The following is a 17,061-nucleotide window of genomic DNA, read 5'->3' on the forward strand; positions in this document are numbered from 1 at the left end:
TTTCCAGAATTTCTTATCCTCAAACCTTGCCTCACCATCATTCCCCAAATCCCACAACATGCATACTAACCTTACATCCGCAGAAAGAACCACAATCCACCATCTAAAAACTGATCCCGATCTTATAATCCTACCTGCAGACAAAGGCTCCACCACCGTTGTTTTGAACCGAAAGGATTATGTGGCAGAAGGACTCCGTCAGCTGTCAGATACTGCCACCTACAAACCATGCCACATTGATCCCATTCCAACAATCCAGCAGGGTCTCTTACATGCTTCCTAAAGTCCATAAACCCAACCACCCAGGACGCCCCATTGTGGCCGGTTACTGTGCCCCCACTGAGAGAATGTCTGCTCTCGTAGACCAACACCTTCAATCTATTACCCGGAACGTATCCTCCTATATAAAAGATACCAACCATTTCCTCGACCGACTCTCCACAGTTCCTCTCCCTTTACCACACGGTTCCCTGCTTGTCACTATTGATGCCACCTCCATGTACACTAACATTCCTAATGCCCATGGCCTTACTGTTATCGAACACTACCTTTCCCTATAGATTCCAAACCAACCACCTCCTCCCTAGTCTCCATGACCATCTATATCCTCACCCACCATTACTTCTCCTTTGAAGGCATTACCTACAAAGAAATCCGTGGTATGGCCATGGGCACCCGCATGGCACCATCCTATGTCAACCTATTCATGGGCCATCTAGAGGAATCCTTCCTAAAAGCCCAGAATCCTAAACCCCTCACCTGGTTCAGATTCATTGATGACATCTTTGCTATCTGGATTGAAGGTGAGGACACCTTATTCACATTCCTCCAGAACCTCAACAACTTCTCCACCATTTGCTTCACCTGGTCCTACTCAACCCAACAAGCCACCTTCCTAGATGATGACCTCCACCTCAGAGATGGCTACATCAGTACCTCTGTCCATATCAAACCTACTAACCACCAGTAATACCTCCACTTCGACAGCTGCCACCCATTCCATACCAAGAAGTCCCTTCCGTACAGCCTAGCCACCCACGGTTGTAGCACCTGCAGTGACAAGCAGTCCTTCTCTAAATATACCGAGGGTCTCACTGAAGTCTTCACTGACCGTAATTATCCTCCCATCCTTGTACAAAAACAAATCTCCCACACCTTATCTTTCCAGTTTACCACCACCTCCCAAAGTCCCACAGTCCAGTCACAGAGGAGCATTCCCCTCGTAACTCGGTACCATCTGGGACTGGAGCAACTGAATTACATTCTCCACCAGGATTTCGATTACCTCTCATCGTCCCCTGAAATGAGAAATTTCCTACCCGTTATCCTTCCCACCTCTCCCACTGTCCGCCGAACCTACACAATATACTCGTCCATCCTTACACAACCCCTTCTCCCAATCCCTTACCTCATGGCTCATACCCGTGTAATAGACCTAGATGCGAGACCTGTCCCATACATCCTCCAGCCACCACCTACTCCATTCCGGTCACTGACATCACCTGTCCCATCAAAGGCAGGGCTACCTGTGAAACCAGTCATCTGATTTACAGACTAAGCTGCAACCACTGTGCTGCATTCTATGTAGGCATGACAACCAACAAGCTGTCTGTCCGCATGAATGGCCACCGACACACTGTGGCCAAAAAACAAGTGGACCACCCTGTTGCTGAATACGCTGCCGAACATGATATCCCTCACCTCAGTGATTGCTTCACAGCCTGTGCCATATGGATCCTTCCCACCAGTACCAGCTTTTCTGAATTGCACAGGTGGGAACTTTCCCTGCAATACATCCTACGTCCCATAACCGTCCTGGCCTCAACCTTCGTTAGTCACTGTCCTCACCCATCCGGCCCCCTCCCTGTTCCCATTCCAGCACTACACAGCTGTCATTTCACTGCCACACCCAGTCTTTTAATTTCTTTTTATTTTTATTTCTCTCCTTTCCGCTACTTACACCCCCCCCCCCCCCCCCTCCGCCCCTCTTCACTCCGCACCATCTCTCTTGCCCTGCGTCTAAACTGCAACACTTCACTGTCCGCCACTCCCACCATACTATCCCTCCCCCTCCCTGCCCCAGCCTCCTCCTTACCCCCACTCAGTCGCCACTCTATCATGCACTGGTGCTGCTGCTCGCAGTGTAGTTTCAGCTGTCTGAGACTGCAGATTTGTGTGCAAGTTGCACTTTGTGTGTGTGTGTCTACTGCTGACAGAGGCCTTAATGGCCGAAAGCTGTGATTGTGTGAATCTTTTTATTGTGCTTATCGCGACTCAGCATCTCCACTATATGGTGAATAGCAACTTTCCTTCTCTTGTATTGTTACAGTCCATCCTGGATTTTCCATTGTTTGATTCATATGAATAATTGATAGACGTGACCTCCCGCTCATCGGAGGCAATTTGTTGTTACGAAGCATGCATAGTCTTTCTAAAGCCTTTGACACATTTGGCTGTTGGCAGAGGCTTATATGAGCACTGTGTGTCATTGTTGTGTATGGCGAATTTCCTTTGCAATTTAAGCTATTTTCGTTTTTTCTCTCGTTTGTTTCATTGTTGAAGTGTTATTCTGCAGTAGTGGGATACAGTAATATACTTTGTTAGAGTATCGGTTCTTACGATGTCAAAATTACAAAACCTGAGAACTAAAACAATGAAAAATTCCCAGAATTCAAATAAATTCCCGGGTTTTTCCCAGATGAGAAATTCCTGGGTTTTTCCCGGATGAGAAATTTCCGGGTTTTTCCCGGATCTCCCTGTCGTCTTGGGTCGTATACACCCTTACTAAACACACACAAATTGAGGCTAATGATTCCAAGACTCTCCCAGCTGCACCTCAGTTCCTCGTGGTATCGTGTACTGAAGGTGGTCAGGCCTTTGCTATGGTTAAACCATTTATTATTGATACAAGTGTTCATACAATTGCCAGCCCTGTGAAATCCTGTTCTCGTTTACACAGTGACACTTTGCTTTTGGGGATGAATTATGATTCTCAAGCATAATTGCTCGCAGCTTCACTCCTCCACTGCTATCCTTTTTGTATCGAGGCCCATCAAAAGCTGAGTTCTTAGTGTGGTCTGACCGTACATTGTGAACTCAATGTACTGCTACCATTGTCGATGTTACAACCACACTCAAATGTCCTGTCGAAACCTGGACAAATGTTTTACTTGTGGTACGGATGCCCACTAGGGTAATTGCCCACCATCTCTTCAATTACAGTGGTGACCATGTAGCCTCATCCCGAAAAATGTCACATGTATCTCGATGAGTGGGCCATCCAGGAGATGCAGGAGATCTGGGTCATGAAAAAAGTGCCTTACCTTGTCACTCGCAAGTTGCTGGACAGTTGGATGTACTGCATTTTACCATCTAGCCCTTACAATACCAATCTCGTTCCATGAAGGACTTGGCCGTGCAGACTTGGGACATCAAATTCAGCACCACGCTCATAAAATTGCCCATTGTGACGGCAGCATCTCCATCTCCTGCTCCAGCTGTGCAGCAAGCAACGAACGTTTGCTTCTGGTGGGAAAATCACCTGCTACACAGCCAGCAGGGTGGAAAGGGCAGAAGGAATACTCCCACGAGACTTGTTATGTCCCTCCAGCCAACAAACACCCGAGTCCTCATCTGCAAACCACAAAGGCGCATAGAAACCAAATAAAGATAAATGACCTTCTCCTTTGTCGACTAAGAGATCGTATTCCATGGCATCGCTATGTGTTACCCTTACGTGGCTGGCCTCCGTTTCGCTAGTGCGCACCTCCAACCATTTCTCTCCCCTGGAATCAGCTGGTCAACCCAGTGAGAATGCCAACATCTCTGTAGATGTCATGGAGCAGGATCCTCCAGCCTATGGGCCTTGCAGCAGTCAGTCTTTGAGGGCTGGCACTCAGCAGCCGCCGAGGTGACAACTCTTCCATTTTTTCTCTCCTCCCATTTCCCTGTTATGACTCCCCTTCAATGGAACATTCACAGTGTTGTATCCAACAAGGAGGAATTATGTTTACTGTTGGAATTGCAGCATCCTCTTGTTTTCTGCCTCCAGGAAGCAAAATTGCATCTACACGACCACTTTGATCTCTTGCATCTCTTTTCGGTCCGCTTTAAATGCATCAACTGTTTGGGTGACCGAGCTGCCTCCTTCAGAGAGTGGCCTATTTTTAAAGATGAACAAATTATTCAGGAAGTTAGAGTGAAGGAAAGGGTGTCTATCTTTGCTGCTTGTAAGTTATTCGCCAGTAGATAGCCCACTGTGCTCTCAGTGGGTAAATATAGCACTGTCGTTGCCTCTCCTCGAACTACTAAGGAGGTAGCCACGCTGACCTGCGATCTCACTTTTTGCGCCACAGTTGTCAGATCGGCCAGCCCACTATCCCCGCTATCACCTGCTCACTATAAGGGTCAACCTTCATTGGCTCCTGCTAAATCATGGGCCCCAAAATTGGACGCCCAGACTTCCAATAAAGAGCCTTCTCATGAAGAGCTTTTACATACCCAGATCTCACAACCATCAACTCCTCCCTCATCTCAACGTCCTGTTTCTAAGAAGGCTGATAAGAAAAAAAGTTCCTCTCCTTCCCTGCCACGGTGTCTCTCTTCTGCAGCGGCACCCAGTAGTAGCCGCCCTCGGCCATCTTCCGTGTTGCCGAGACGCACCACTGGTGGCCTATCAACCAGCCAATCACTGGTGGCAGGAGCTGCCGCCAGACAACCTATGGATCAGGATCTTCTGCCTTTCTGAATGTCGTTCCACGCAGTCAGCCAACGGCTATCAGCGGTCTTTGAGTTGATGGCAACTGTGGTGAGATTTTCCCCTTTTCTGTCCACCTTGGGTACATTATCCATTGGAATATCTGTGAAATTTGTTCCAGTCAGAATGAATTGTTGATCCTCTTATGATCCTACTCCCAGGTCATCTTCGGTCCACGTCCCCCTGATCACTTTGTCTTCCCTCATTTCCAATCGGTCCGATTTGATCTCCCGTCTGTTGACGGTACTCCGGCACACGGGGGACTTGAGATTCTTCTCCATGATACTATCTATTGTCACCCAATCCCCTTAAACAGTTCCTTCCAAGCTGTCGCTGTATGTCTTTCCCTTTCTGTATACAACTTCTCCCTTTGTAACATATCCATTCTGTCATCCACACCAATGGCAAGAGCCAATCTCTTTCATCTTGGTCAGCCCCTCTCCCACCCTATTTGCTGATTGGGGACTTCAGCACCCACAACTCGCTTTGGGGAACAGCGTGTCCTTGTCCGAGAGGCTCTCTATTTTTTGACCTCTTCCACCAAGCAGATCTTGTTTGCCTCAACATTGGGGAACCTATTTTTTTGTCACTCATTTGGACCTTTCGGTCAGTACTGTTCAGCTAGCTTGGTGCTTTGAATGGTTTGCTCTTGCTGATACACACCCGAGTGACCATATTCTATGTGTCCTTCAATTACAGCCACAACTGTCATCTATGCACCGTGTAACGTTCAATATCTCATACCTCCTCTTTGACCTGGTCCACCCCCCCCCCCCCCCCACACACACACACAGTTCCTTGGTAGAACAAGGTGTCCCATGACGCAGTACATGAGCAAAGATGTTCTCTTTGCGTTTCCATCATCATCCTACGTCGGCCAAATGTATCCACTATAAGCAGTTCACGGATGTCACCAAGTTCTTGAGACTTGTGTTTGACAGGAAACTGTGCTGTTCTTCCCACATTTCATACCTTCCGGCTTGCTGTCTGCAGTCTCTCAACACCCTCCATGTTCTGTGTGGTACCTCCTGGGGACCGGACTGAGTGGTCCTCCTCCACCTATATAGCACCTCAGAGCACTCGAAATTGGACTATGGAAGCATAGTTTACTCCTCTACATGGCCATATATTCTTCGACATCTAGACTCTGTCCACCACCGTGGATTGTGTTTGACGTCTGCAGCTTTCTACACCATCCCCATGGAGAACCTTTACACTGAGACTGCTGAACCTCTGCTGTCCAATTGGCGAGCTGTCCTTCTGAGTTGTTAGGCTACTCATCTGTCTTCTGTGCCTGCTTATCTGACCCGTGCTCTTTTTTTTGATACCTCCTTGGATGTAGGGTATGCAGTCGCTCTTCCTCTGTACTACCACCAGAAGTCCGCCTCCGTCAACTGCTACATTCCCTTTCCTTCCAATTTCCTAAAACTTCACCCCTGGACCTGCCTTCTCCGTGATCTTTGCCAGCTTCCCAAGGATAGTACTCCCCATAGTTTATTGTCAGTCATTTGCTGCTCTGTGCGCACAGATGGAGGATGCCATATTTATTTAGACTGACAGCTCAAAGACCACCTTCTGTGTTGGGAGTGCCTATATCATTGGCAACACCCCTATTAGAGTTCGGCTTCCTGACCAGTGTTAGGTTTTTACTGCGGAGCTTTACGCTGTTCTCTAGGCTGTCCAATACATCCGTCACCATAAGCGGATACAGTACATTATATGCTCGGATTTCCTCAGCTCTCTTCTCAACTTCCAAGCTCTTTATCCCATGCACCCTTTGGTCCACCAGATTCAGGACTGCCTCCACATGCTCCACTTGGGGGGCGTCTCTGTGGCATTCCTCTGGATCAGAGGGCATGTTGGTATTCGCGGGAATGAGGAAGCTGATATAGCAGCAAAGGCTGCAGTCTTTTTTCCTCGGCCCACTGTTCACACGGTTCCCTTTGCCGATCTACAGAGCATTTTACATCATCATGTTGCTCTTTCGTGGCACACACATTGGTTTGCACTCCTGATAATAAATTGCGGGACGTAAAACATCTTCCCTGTGCTTGGACTTCTTCCTCCTGACCTCATTGTCTGGAGGAGGTGCTTTTTATTAGACTCTGGATTGGGTACTGTCAAATAGCCATTGAAACATTTTAAGTAGCGATGCTCCCCCGCTTTGTCTCCCCTGCTCTCAACCGTGGATGGTGAGACATCTTTTACTTCATGGCCCCTATTTTAATCCGCTGTGCACCCATTTGCAGCTGTCACCTGATATATCTTCCATTATAGCAGATGACATGTACTCAGCCGATCGTGTCCTCGAGTTTAACAGTGTCAGTGAGATGACATTGGTCATTTGAAGCTCTTTTTGGGGAAACCAACCCTGCTTCAATATCAGTTTTCTAAGATTTCCTTTTGTTTTTAGTTTCCCTCGTCCTTGAGTTTTGCTCCCATTGCTGCTGATACAGATTTCAGTTTTTTACCCTTCACTAAGGTACAGAATGGGTGCTTCTGACCGTAGCAGTTTTGAATCCGAAAACCGTAGTAAAAAAAAGAGGGACTTTCCATTCCTTGCGTTGCACCTTTACTGCACCGTATCCCGGTCCTTGGTGGACTGAAGTGTGGCACGATGCAATTCAAAGGCGGTGGTGTGCTCTCCACATTTTTCACCATCATCCTACAATGTAGAACTGAATTAGTTATGTTGCGTGCACAGTATCGTTGCATTCTTCATGATAGCAAAAAAGCTAGCTGGATTTCATTTATTAGTTCTATTAACAGTTCCACTCCCTCTTCCATTGTGTTGGCCAGCCTCCGCCGACTCTATGGGACCGATCCAGTGCCGAATTTTAGGTGTGACCTTAGGAGATGTCGTTGTGGACCCCATTGCTGTCTCCAACACCTTGGGACACTTTTTGTGGAGATTTGAAGCTTCACCCACTATCACCCTGCCTTCCTCCATAGGAAAAGTGTGGAGGTGGTTCGGGTGATAACCTTCTCTTTTCAGAATCCTGAATGCTAAAATGTCGCCTTTACTATGAGGGAGCTAAATCATGCTCCCACTTCATCCTGATCTTCTGCCCAAGGGCCGGACAGTGTTCACATTCAGATGTTACAGCAGCTCTTTCTTGCAGGCAAGCACTTTCTCCTTCATACGTACAGTCACCTCTGGGTAGATGACATGTTCTCCAGGTGCTGGTGTGAAGACATAGCTAAGGCTGGTAAGGACAAACACCTTCTTTCCAGCTACCGCCCCATTTCTCTCACCAGATGTATTTGCAAGGTGATGGAACATATAATTCATGCCCTGGATGGTATGGTGGCTTGAGTCTCACAATTTGCTAACCACTCCACAACGTGGATTTTGAACACACTGTTCTGCAACTGACCATCTCGTCACTTTGTGTTCCATTTCATGAACGGTTTTCTGTGGAAACACCAGACTGCAGCCATGTTTTTCGAATCGGAGAAAGCATGTGACACCTGCAGGAGAATTGGCATACAGAGTTTACAAGTTACATGTAGGTTCTGCCTTGTCGGGCATCTTTATCCAGGGAAGCAGGGTGCCTCATAGCTCCGTTCTGAATGTTGTCCTCTTTGCTACTGCCATTAACCCTATTATGGCCTGTCTCCTGGTCGGCATCTCTGGCTCCCTTTTTGTTGACAATTTTACAGTCTGTTGTAACTCTCCATGGACTTGTCTCCTTCAGCAGTGTCTCGATTGGCTTTACTCGTGGAGCATCGACAACGGCTTTTTCTTTTCCAGTGATAAAACCGTTTCTATGAATTTCTGGTGGCATGATGAGTTTATTCCACTGTCTTTACATCTTGGACACATTGCTCTTCCATTCGCTGAGACTACGAAATTCCTGGAGCTCATACTTGATAGGAAACTTTCTTTATCTTCCCACGTGTTTTACCTGGCCACCCACTGTACCCGGTCCCTCAGTGTCCTTGTGTCCTCAGCGGTTCTTCCTGGGGAGCGGACCTGACCACCCTCCTCCATTTGTACTGATCCCTTGCCTGTTCGCAGTTAGACTACAGGTATTTCATTTATGCATCTGCACGTCCCTCCATCTTACATAGTTTAAATACAGGACAGCATTGTGGCATACATTTGGCCACTGGCACCTTTTAAACTAGCCCGGTTTAAAGTCTGTATGCAGAAGCTGCCGAACTACTGCTGTCATACTGACGCCATGTTATCGTCGGCAGGTATGTATGCAATTTGTCTGCTAAGTCCGGCCACCCATCTGTGCCACCTCCTTCGATGACCCCTTTGACTGCTCGTATGGGGCGTGTCTCTCGTCTCTGTTAATTCCTGGAGTTTTTGTTTGGCTATTGCTCCTGCAGCTTAACTACACGTTATCTGCTGCTTTCCCAGTGGGTGTGAGCCCTTCACCTATTAGTGTAAGTTTCTCGATCTTTGCACGGAACTTAGTGTTAGTACTTATGTATACTCTGATGGGTCTCGGACTGACCGTGGTGTTGGATATGCTTTCCCCATTGGCACCGAATATTTTTGGTATCAGCTTCTGGAATGCTGCTCAGTATTTACAGCAGAGCTCTTTACCCTCTATCAGGCCACGCAGTACATCCGGTGACACAGACTTATCACTTGTGCCATCTGCTCTGATTCTCTCGGTGCCCTTCAAAGCCTATGTATGCTGTACGCAGTCCATCCCATATTGCAGTGTCCAAGAAAGCTTCCATTTGCTCAGTCTTGAGGGAGCCACTGTGATGTTAATGTGGATCCCTGGTGATGTTGGTTTGACGGGAAATGAGGCTGCCGATGCTGCTGCCAAGACTGCAGTCCTCCTAACTCGGTCACTAGTTCTTCCATTCCTTCTGATGATCTCCGTGTTGTTAGCAGGTGGTGTCACTTCGGTATCACCACTGGTCTTCCCTTCATAGGAATAAGCTCTTGGGGATTAAACCTTTCCCAGCTGCTTGGCCAACCTCCTCTCAGCCCTCTTACCGCGAGGAGATCATCTTAGCAAAGTTGCATATTGGGCACTATCTTTTTAGCCATCACCATGTGTTAAGTGGTGATCGGCCACTGCTTTGTGCTCATTATAATCAATCTTTGACAGTTCACCATTTCCTGACTCAAAGCCCTCTTTTAATCACTTACTTTCTACTGCACGTTTGCTGTCTGAGGTGTCGTCCATTTTAGCAAACGGTGCTTGAGCTGTTGACTGTTTGACTTTTTATCCATCGTACCAGAATGGGAAACTAATATTTAGTTCAGGACCTCCATTGTCTCTACGGCGTATTTTGCAGGTCTTTCTCCAAGACAAAGACCATGTGTTTAACCGTCTTTCCTTCTGTTGGGCTTAACGTGTAGTCGCTTGTAACTCCTTTTTTGTCTTAGTGTTCTAATTTTCTGACATGGGTGTGTATGACCCTAGTTATTTTAGCACCCTAAAACAAAAGAAAAAACAAACAAAACAAAACCTATCTGCTACTTAAGATACTCAGAGGCAAGCATGCTAAAATGTCTGTAGCTATTTTTGGCATAATATTACACTGCTGTGAAGATCAAGTCCAAAGATGAAAGCAAATGAAGTTTTTAACATTATAAAACAACTTCAAAAGAAAACATTTTCATAATGCCCCAAAAGGCAGTTGACTGCATAAATAGCTGAATACAAAGGTCTACTTTAAATTACTACTCTTCAACTTGTAAGTGTTCCACAGAAACACAAACTTGTTTATATAAAGCAGCTTCCTCCAAAAGATGAAGATTACTTTAACTGCTCTGTGAATCTGTATAATGACGCCAGTTTATCCAGACACTTGCACTGATCCCCAGTGACAGTAAAATACCACACGCCTGAATTATCTAGAAAGAGACACTCCTGACACTCAGACAATAACACGATAAAGAAATAATTGTGAAAAGGATATTTATCATAACATGTTGTTGTGATGACTCCATTAGTCATCAAGGGAAGAGCATTTTCACTTGCATGCATTACGACTGCTCTCTGTTCCAACAGTCTCTTCTGTTTAGCAGTACACGTCTAACACTCCAATCAGCTGGCAGTCATCTCCTAAATAGACAGATCTATACATGTTTAAGCAGTTTACGTAAATGTTCTTTAAAATTTATGTTCCCAGGAAATGAAAATTGTTTTAAATTTTAAGGACTTATTCGAAGCTGGCAGCACCCAGTAGTAAACAGTTGCCTCAGCACCAACTGGTATTAGCTGTGTGCATTGCTGTGGTGAATAAACTTAGTAAATGTTAGCCCTTATTTTAATCATAATATGCCACAGATCCCTCAAATGGAAAGACTTTGCACAATTGTTGGAAGACAGCACAGTTAAGATCTGTTTACAAGGAGCAGAGCAGAAATCATTCGTGAAAGTACCTTTTGATATGCATCTGTTGAACAATATTAAAGCATATGCTGAGTTCAAACATAATGAGGTATCTTGAACAGAATGGCAGGTAGGTAGGCAGTAGGTAGATTTATTCATCTCATAACATACAATTTCAAATCGTTGTTGATTTGATGTGTTGGAGACATATCAGGATTTTCTTATATTATGTTATGTTCATTTCTGAGATGTTGCTATGCATTTCCATACTACAGTTTACAGAATGCAAAAGTAAATATATAATTTCCTTGTTCATACTGTAAACTATCCTCAAAGAAGTTGTCAGTGGAACAGTAACACTTTTCCACCAGACAGGTATAGAGTGATCTAAATCCTTGATATGACTGCCTTTTTATTTTATTGTAAATTTTTAATCCATATACTCTGGTGTTTGAGCACGGAGTTTTAATGATGTGTTGAAAGTACAAAATTCTCTCTGTGATGATTGCTGCAGTTGTGGTCGAAATGGAAAGAGTTAAGTATATGTTGAATTTTATACAAGAACAACAATAAATCATGTGTATGGGGAAGGAATAGAGAGTGTGGTCGACATGATGCCCACTATTTGGCTACACATTTCCAAATTGTGATACTATGAGTCTCATGACATTTGCTGAAATTCCCCACAGCAAGATCATGCCGTAATGAATAACTGACTCAAAGCAAAAGTGGTAGACTAACTTTCCGATGTCTATGATTGTGACACCTGACAAAATATACATCACAAAAGCTAGGCTGTTAAGTTTGTTTGCTAACCAGTTTGTGTGTACCTTCCAATTTAAATTTTTACCAAGTTTTAGGACTACGAACTGCATGTGGTTTGCTTCAGTGATATCCTCATCATTGCAAGTTACCTTTATTTCACTTCATTCTAACAATTTAGCTTCAAATTGCATCCTTTCGGTTTTAGTTACATTTAGTTTCAGTCCATTTTGATAAAACCAAGGTTGAAATTTCTCTGAAGTATTTATGATACTTTCTGGAATTCTTTCAGGCACCTAATTTTCAATTAGAACTGATTTCTCGTCATCAAGTAAAACTGAATTAACACCAGTAGCAAGTGGTAGGTCATTTATGTAGAAAAGGAACAGGTGGGGATCTGATAATGAACTGTGCAGGAATTCTTGGACAATACTTTTCTATTTTGAGAAGTAATTTCTTGAATTTGAAGTTGTAATTAATCTATCCATTAAGAAAGAGGTGAACCATTGTAAAGCAGTGTCTCTGGTTCCATAGATCAAATAATTTGCATAGAAGTAACGAGAGACTCACAGAATCGAAAGCCTGTGTTAGATATACTTGTGACGTTTCTACCCTTATCTAGTGAGGAACATATCTTTTGAGTAAACTCTTTGAATGAATTTACATTGCTTTTTGCGTGCTGTAATCTGAACTGGTTTGTAAAAATTATGTCATTCACTGTAAGAAATTTTTGAATTTGTTTTGCTGCAACCTTTTCAAATAATTTAGAAAGTACTGACTGAAGAGAGATAGGGCGGTAATTTCCCATATCTCCTGTTGATCACTTTTTGAATGGTGATTGTATATTGTAATACATTTGGAAAACATCCTTGCTCAAAAGATCGGTTTATGATAACTGGCAGTGATTGTGAAATGACATTATAAACTCTATTGATTATAGATGTGGGTATTTCATACTACCCAAATGGGGTTTTGTTTTTTAAAGCAAAAATTTCAATTTCTATGGCCCTTTAGGCAGTTTTTTTCGAACTGTTTGAAATATGTGTTCAGGATGTTTCCCGAGCATATGAAATTTACATTGTCTTGATAGGCTGCTATATCTGTGTCCGACCTCACTACTTTTAAGAAGATTTCATTTAATCAACTTTACTCTAAAGAGAAACACCCATTGAAAGAAGACTGCTCCATATTATCAGCTGTGGGACCGAGTTCTCTGTAAGATATGGACAAAACACACATATTCGCATCTCACTCTCTCGTGCACACATGTGACTGATGTCATTTCCAGACGCCAATACTAGACTGCAATTGTGGTGAGCATCGAGCTCGGCTCGGGTTAGTATCAGAAGTACAGAAGAGATGCGGGATGGAGAAAGGGGAAAAAGGGGGGGGGGGCATAGGAGGGTAGGGATGGGGAACGGCGCTGCAGTGCTGCTTGTCGAAGCATGTGAGTGAGTTGATAGGTTCAGCATTAGGAGGCTGTGCTATAGTGGCAAAAGAGGAGAGGGGAAAAACGGAGAAGGGGAAGGAAGAACTGTACAGCCATGCGGGTTGGACAGAGGGTGTATGTGACAGACTGGAGTGGGAGTGCACTTAGACCACTGCTATCCGTCAGCACTAAAAGTAAAATGCATGATGCCACCTCAAGAGACTGTCCGTACTCTTCGTCTCGTACTCTCACTGTGAACTATCACCATCTAGCACCACTACTAGAAAAGTGAATGTATGTATTTGTTTCAATCTGATGAAGGACTTGGGCTGATAGCTTCTTTAAATGTGCCCCTCTGCCACTCAGTGCCTCTTCTATATACTGAGTAGCAATCTATCCTATTTTATATTGTTGTATTTTCTGGTGTTGGATTTTAACTCAGTCATTTGAGATTAAATAAGTTTTATCTTCATCTTATCAGTTTTGTTCCTATTGCAACACATATTCCCATACTCGCTCAATGAGTCATATCAAATATGACAATCTGACAATCACGGAATTTTGCTCTCTGGGATGAATTTTTACGAGTGCTCATGATGGGAAGTTTCCTCTGTGATGCACTCCACAGTGGTTCGTGGCATGCCAGAGTAGGTGTGGAATTTCTCTCTCCAAGAGGGTTTAAATAATGTTTTAATCAGTACACTGGTAAAAGAAGCCAGAGAGAGAGAGAGAGAGAGAGAGAGAGAGAGAGAGAGAGAGTGTGTGTCTCTGGTGTACCTGTGGATTGATTGTCGAAATATTGTGCATATAATGGAAACAAAAGTTCAGCTGAACACCCAGAAATACAACATTAATCCTTCTCATTCATTTTCCTCTTTGTTTTTTTTTTAAGTAATTTTTGGTAAAAGTAATGAGCTTAGTATAGTTTTTTGTTAGAAATTGTTGTGATAAGTACAGCATACTTAATTTTTTAGTTACATCAGTTGTTTTAAATTCTACAGCATTCAGAAGATTTCTTAAAATATTTAAATATTTAGAAACATTTAACATTGTTTATTTGGAGCTGTGATGCATTCCATAGCTTAATGTTTCTGCAAAGCAACTGATAACTATGTGCCAATCATGATAATTGCAAGTGTTTTATATATGTTAGGGCAGACCATTACAACATGTTTTTGATGCAAGATTTTTTTCACGATTATGATGAAGATTGTAATATTCACTTTTATTTTTTTATGTTTAGAGTTTATATTTATCAGTTTATCATTTCTTACACACTGCAGTATATATAGTAACACACTTTTATGATTACAGTGTGACTGCTGTAAGATTTCAGAGCCAGGAACTATTCTGCCATCTATGGTTGACCTTTGCATCGCATTTAAGCTACACTTGGAAAGTGGGCGTTTCATTTCACTTGCTGATTGGCTTCAGGCTTTTGCAGCTGTAGCAAATCCTGCAGAAGATCGTGATGATGGTGATGAAGACAGCCCTAACTCAAATATTGATCCTCATATACAGTATCCTTTCACTAAAAATTTTCATTTTTTACATTAATTATTCATTTATTCAATTTTTACAAATTATTTTGTCTTTACCGTGTTAAATTAAGCAGTAGCTTTACAAATGTTCACCTCATACTTCTTGTGTATGATAAATTTGAAACAAGATTTTAATACAGACCCAGAAAAGTGCTGTCAAAAATTTCTCTTGTAGTGACCAGTAACCTGAAAGGAAATTGCTCATCCTTTGATACTTTCCTAACACATTATTTTTTGGCAAAGTTTTGTACAACTATCCATTTATGTACTTGTTTTCTTGGTAAATGTGTTGTGATTCTATGTAATTTGGGACAAATTTTGTTGCTTTGACACACTGTAAAGAAAGGAGATTGTGTGTGCAATTATTTTTCCTTCCATTCAAGTTTATTGATGATTCAGCCAGCCAAACTTTGAAAGGGTAATTCCATGACTCAAATGAAAGTCGTAAATGTTTCAAAGACCTGTGACAGAGACTTCAAATCTGCCTTACTGGAACACATAACATAATGCAACTCTGCCATAGCTTCTGTTCACACCGTAGCTGGAGTTTTATTGTATCTTTTCTGTAGAGTGCTATCAGAGTTGCATAGAGGATGTTACAGCCCTTAACTTCCATGTTGTAATTGCTCTTGAACTGTTCCTCTTTCACCAAATCTGTGACAAGAACTGAATATGTGGAACCAGCTGCATCAGTGTTTGCAAGATACATGGAATTTTCCAATCATATTTACCATTGAATATGGTCCCTACTGATGACATACCTGATATTCCAGTTCTGTGATTATATCTTGAACAGCTCTATGTTCAAAATATAAGAAATTTGTCATTTGTTGCACATATTTGGCTGTCTGCTGTAACCAGTTTGTTGACCAATCTGATGTCCATGTCTGAGTTAGCAGAATTAGGGTGGGCTTTTGTGCGATAGCTCTCAGTGTAACCTCTTTCATACAAAATGAGATTTATGTTGTAGAGTAATATTCATAATAAATGAATAAAGTTTCAGAATGTAATTGCTCTTATTCTGTATTCCCTCTTGGTTGTGAAAATTTGTATGCAACAAATCTGTTATGTTTCTGCAATGAAATATGAGCTTTATTTATTGATTATTTTTCCTTAGTGAAATTACAGAGCCCGATTTACTCAAGCTGTAAATGAACTTCAGTTACTTGGATTTATACGAACCACCAAAAGGAAAATGGACCATGTTGCAAGACTGACGTGGGGTAGCTGCTAAGAGCTGTGCTCAGTAATCAAGTTGGCTTTCACTTTTTATGAGAGCATCTACACACACTGAGAGACAGAATGATGTTTGTTTTCTGTAACAGTGAAAATAGAGGTTAATAGGGATGTAGTATGTGTATTAAAAGATGTGTGTTGGAAGGATAATTGTTGTAGAACCTCATGGAAAGAAAACAAATTTTAATTTTTATTTGTCAAAAACATTTCCACGTAAACCTTTCAACAATGTAAATGAACAGAAATAGGAGATGCACACTTCTGTATGATACTAATGTTTCCCATTGTTTTTGTTATCACTTAACCAGAAATAATAAGAATAAAAGTTGGGAGATAACAATTTGTAATTAAGTTTTTCTGACTTTTTTCCATGGTAATTCTGACCTGCACTAAATTTTATAAAATGTAAAGGACAATGAATGCATCAGACTATATGCTGAGTGTATTGTGCAGTCTTATCGGTGCATCATTTATACTGGATATTCCAGTTTTTCTATTTTTTGCTTTTGTCTTAAACCACAATACATTAACATGACAGCAATATTCAGTTTGTAACTGATCTCTATGGGACAGTTAATCGTGAAAGATTTTTCTGCAGCATTAGAATCCAAATTTGTCCGTAATGAATGTTACTGATTTTGAGCAAATTAATTGTGAAAAATCTGATTCTGCCGTAACACCAAACAGAATGTGTGGTCTATCATTTGTGCCAAAGATTTTTCTCAAAGAATATTACAGCACTACATTTACTACTGTTCATATTTTCTAATAATCACATATGTGTGTGGAATATATTACTTTTATGAACTTAGTGCATTATAAAATATTTCATAAATATAAAAGATCTGACAAAAAGAAATGAGATTAAGCATCTACTTGTTGTCTTTTTTGCCTCGAATAGTGTCTTTACACTGTGAGTTTCATCAGAATTCTTCAACTCGATGACAGTGGACAATCGGTTCATTGCAGGCGGATTCTTGGGCTCTACCAGAGATTGTTGAGTACAAGTAACAACATTGAGGA

At 42.5% G+C, this 17,061-nt stretch overlaps 1 protein-coding gene across 2 annotated transcripts in view; it reads left to right on the plus strand.

Annotated features, from left to right (window-relative positions):
- Nucleotides 1-16,787, plus strand: part of LOC126203028 (origin recognition complex subunit 3) — a 122,875-nt gene extending 106,088 nt beyond the window's left edge. For both annotated transcript variants that reach the window (XM_049937266.1, XM_049937267.1), the window contains exons 12-13: nt 14,576-14,781; nt 15,931-16,787. In XM_049937266.1, the coding sequence (XP_049793223.1) occupies nt 14,576-14,781; nt 15,931-16,036 (312 nt within the window). In that variant the 3' untranslated portion in view covers nt 16,037-16,787. The remainder of the gene's footprint in view (nt 1-14,575; nt 14,782-15,930) is intronic.
- Nucleotides 16,788-17,061: the final 274 nt, after the last annotated feature.

Source organism: Schistocerca nitens, chromosome 9 (assembly GCF_023898315.1).
Source record: "Schistocerca nitens isolate TAMUIC-IGC-003100 chromosome 9, iqSchNite1.1, whole genome shotgun sequence".
Taxonomy (NCBI): Eukaryota; Metazoa; Arthropoda; class Insecta; order Orthoptera; family Acrididae; genus Schistocerca; species Schistocerca nitens.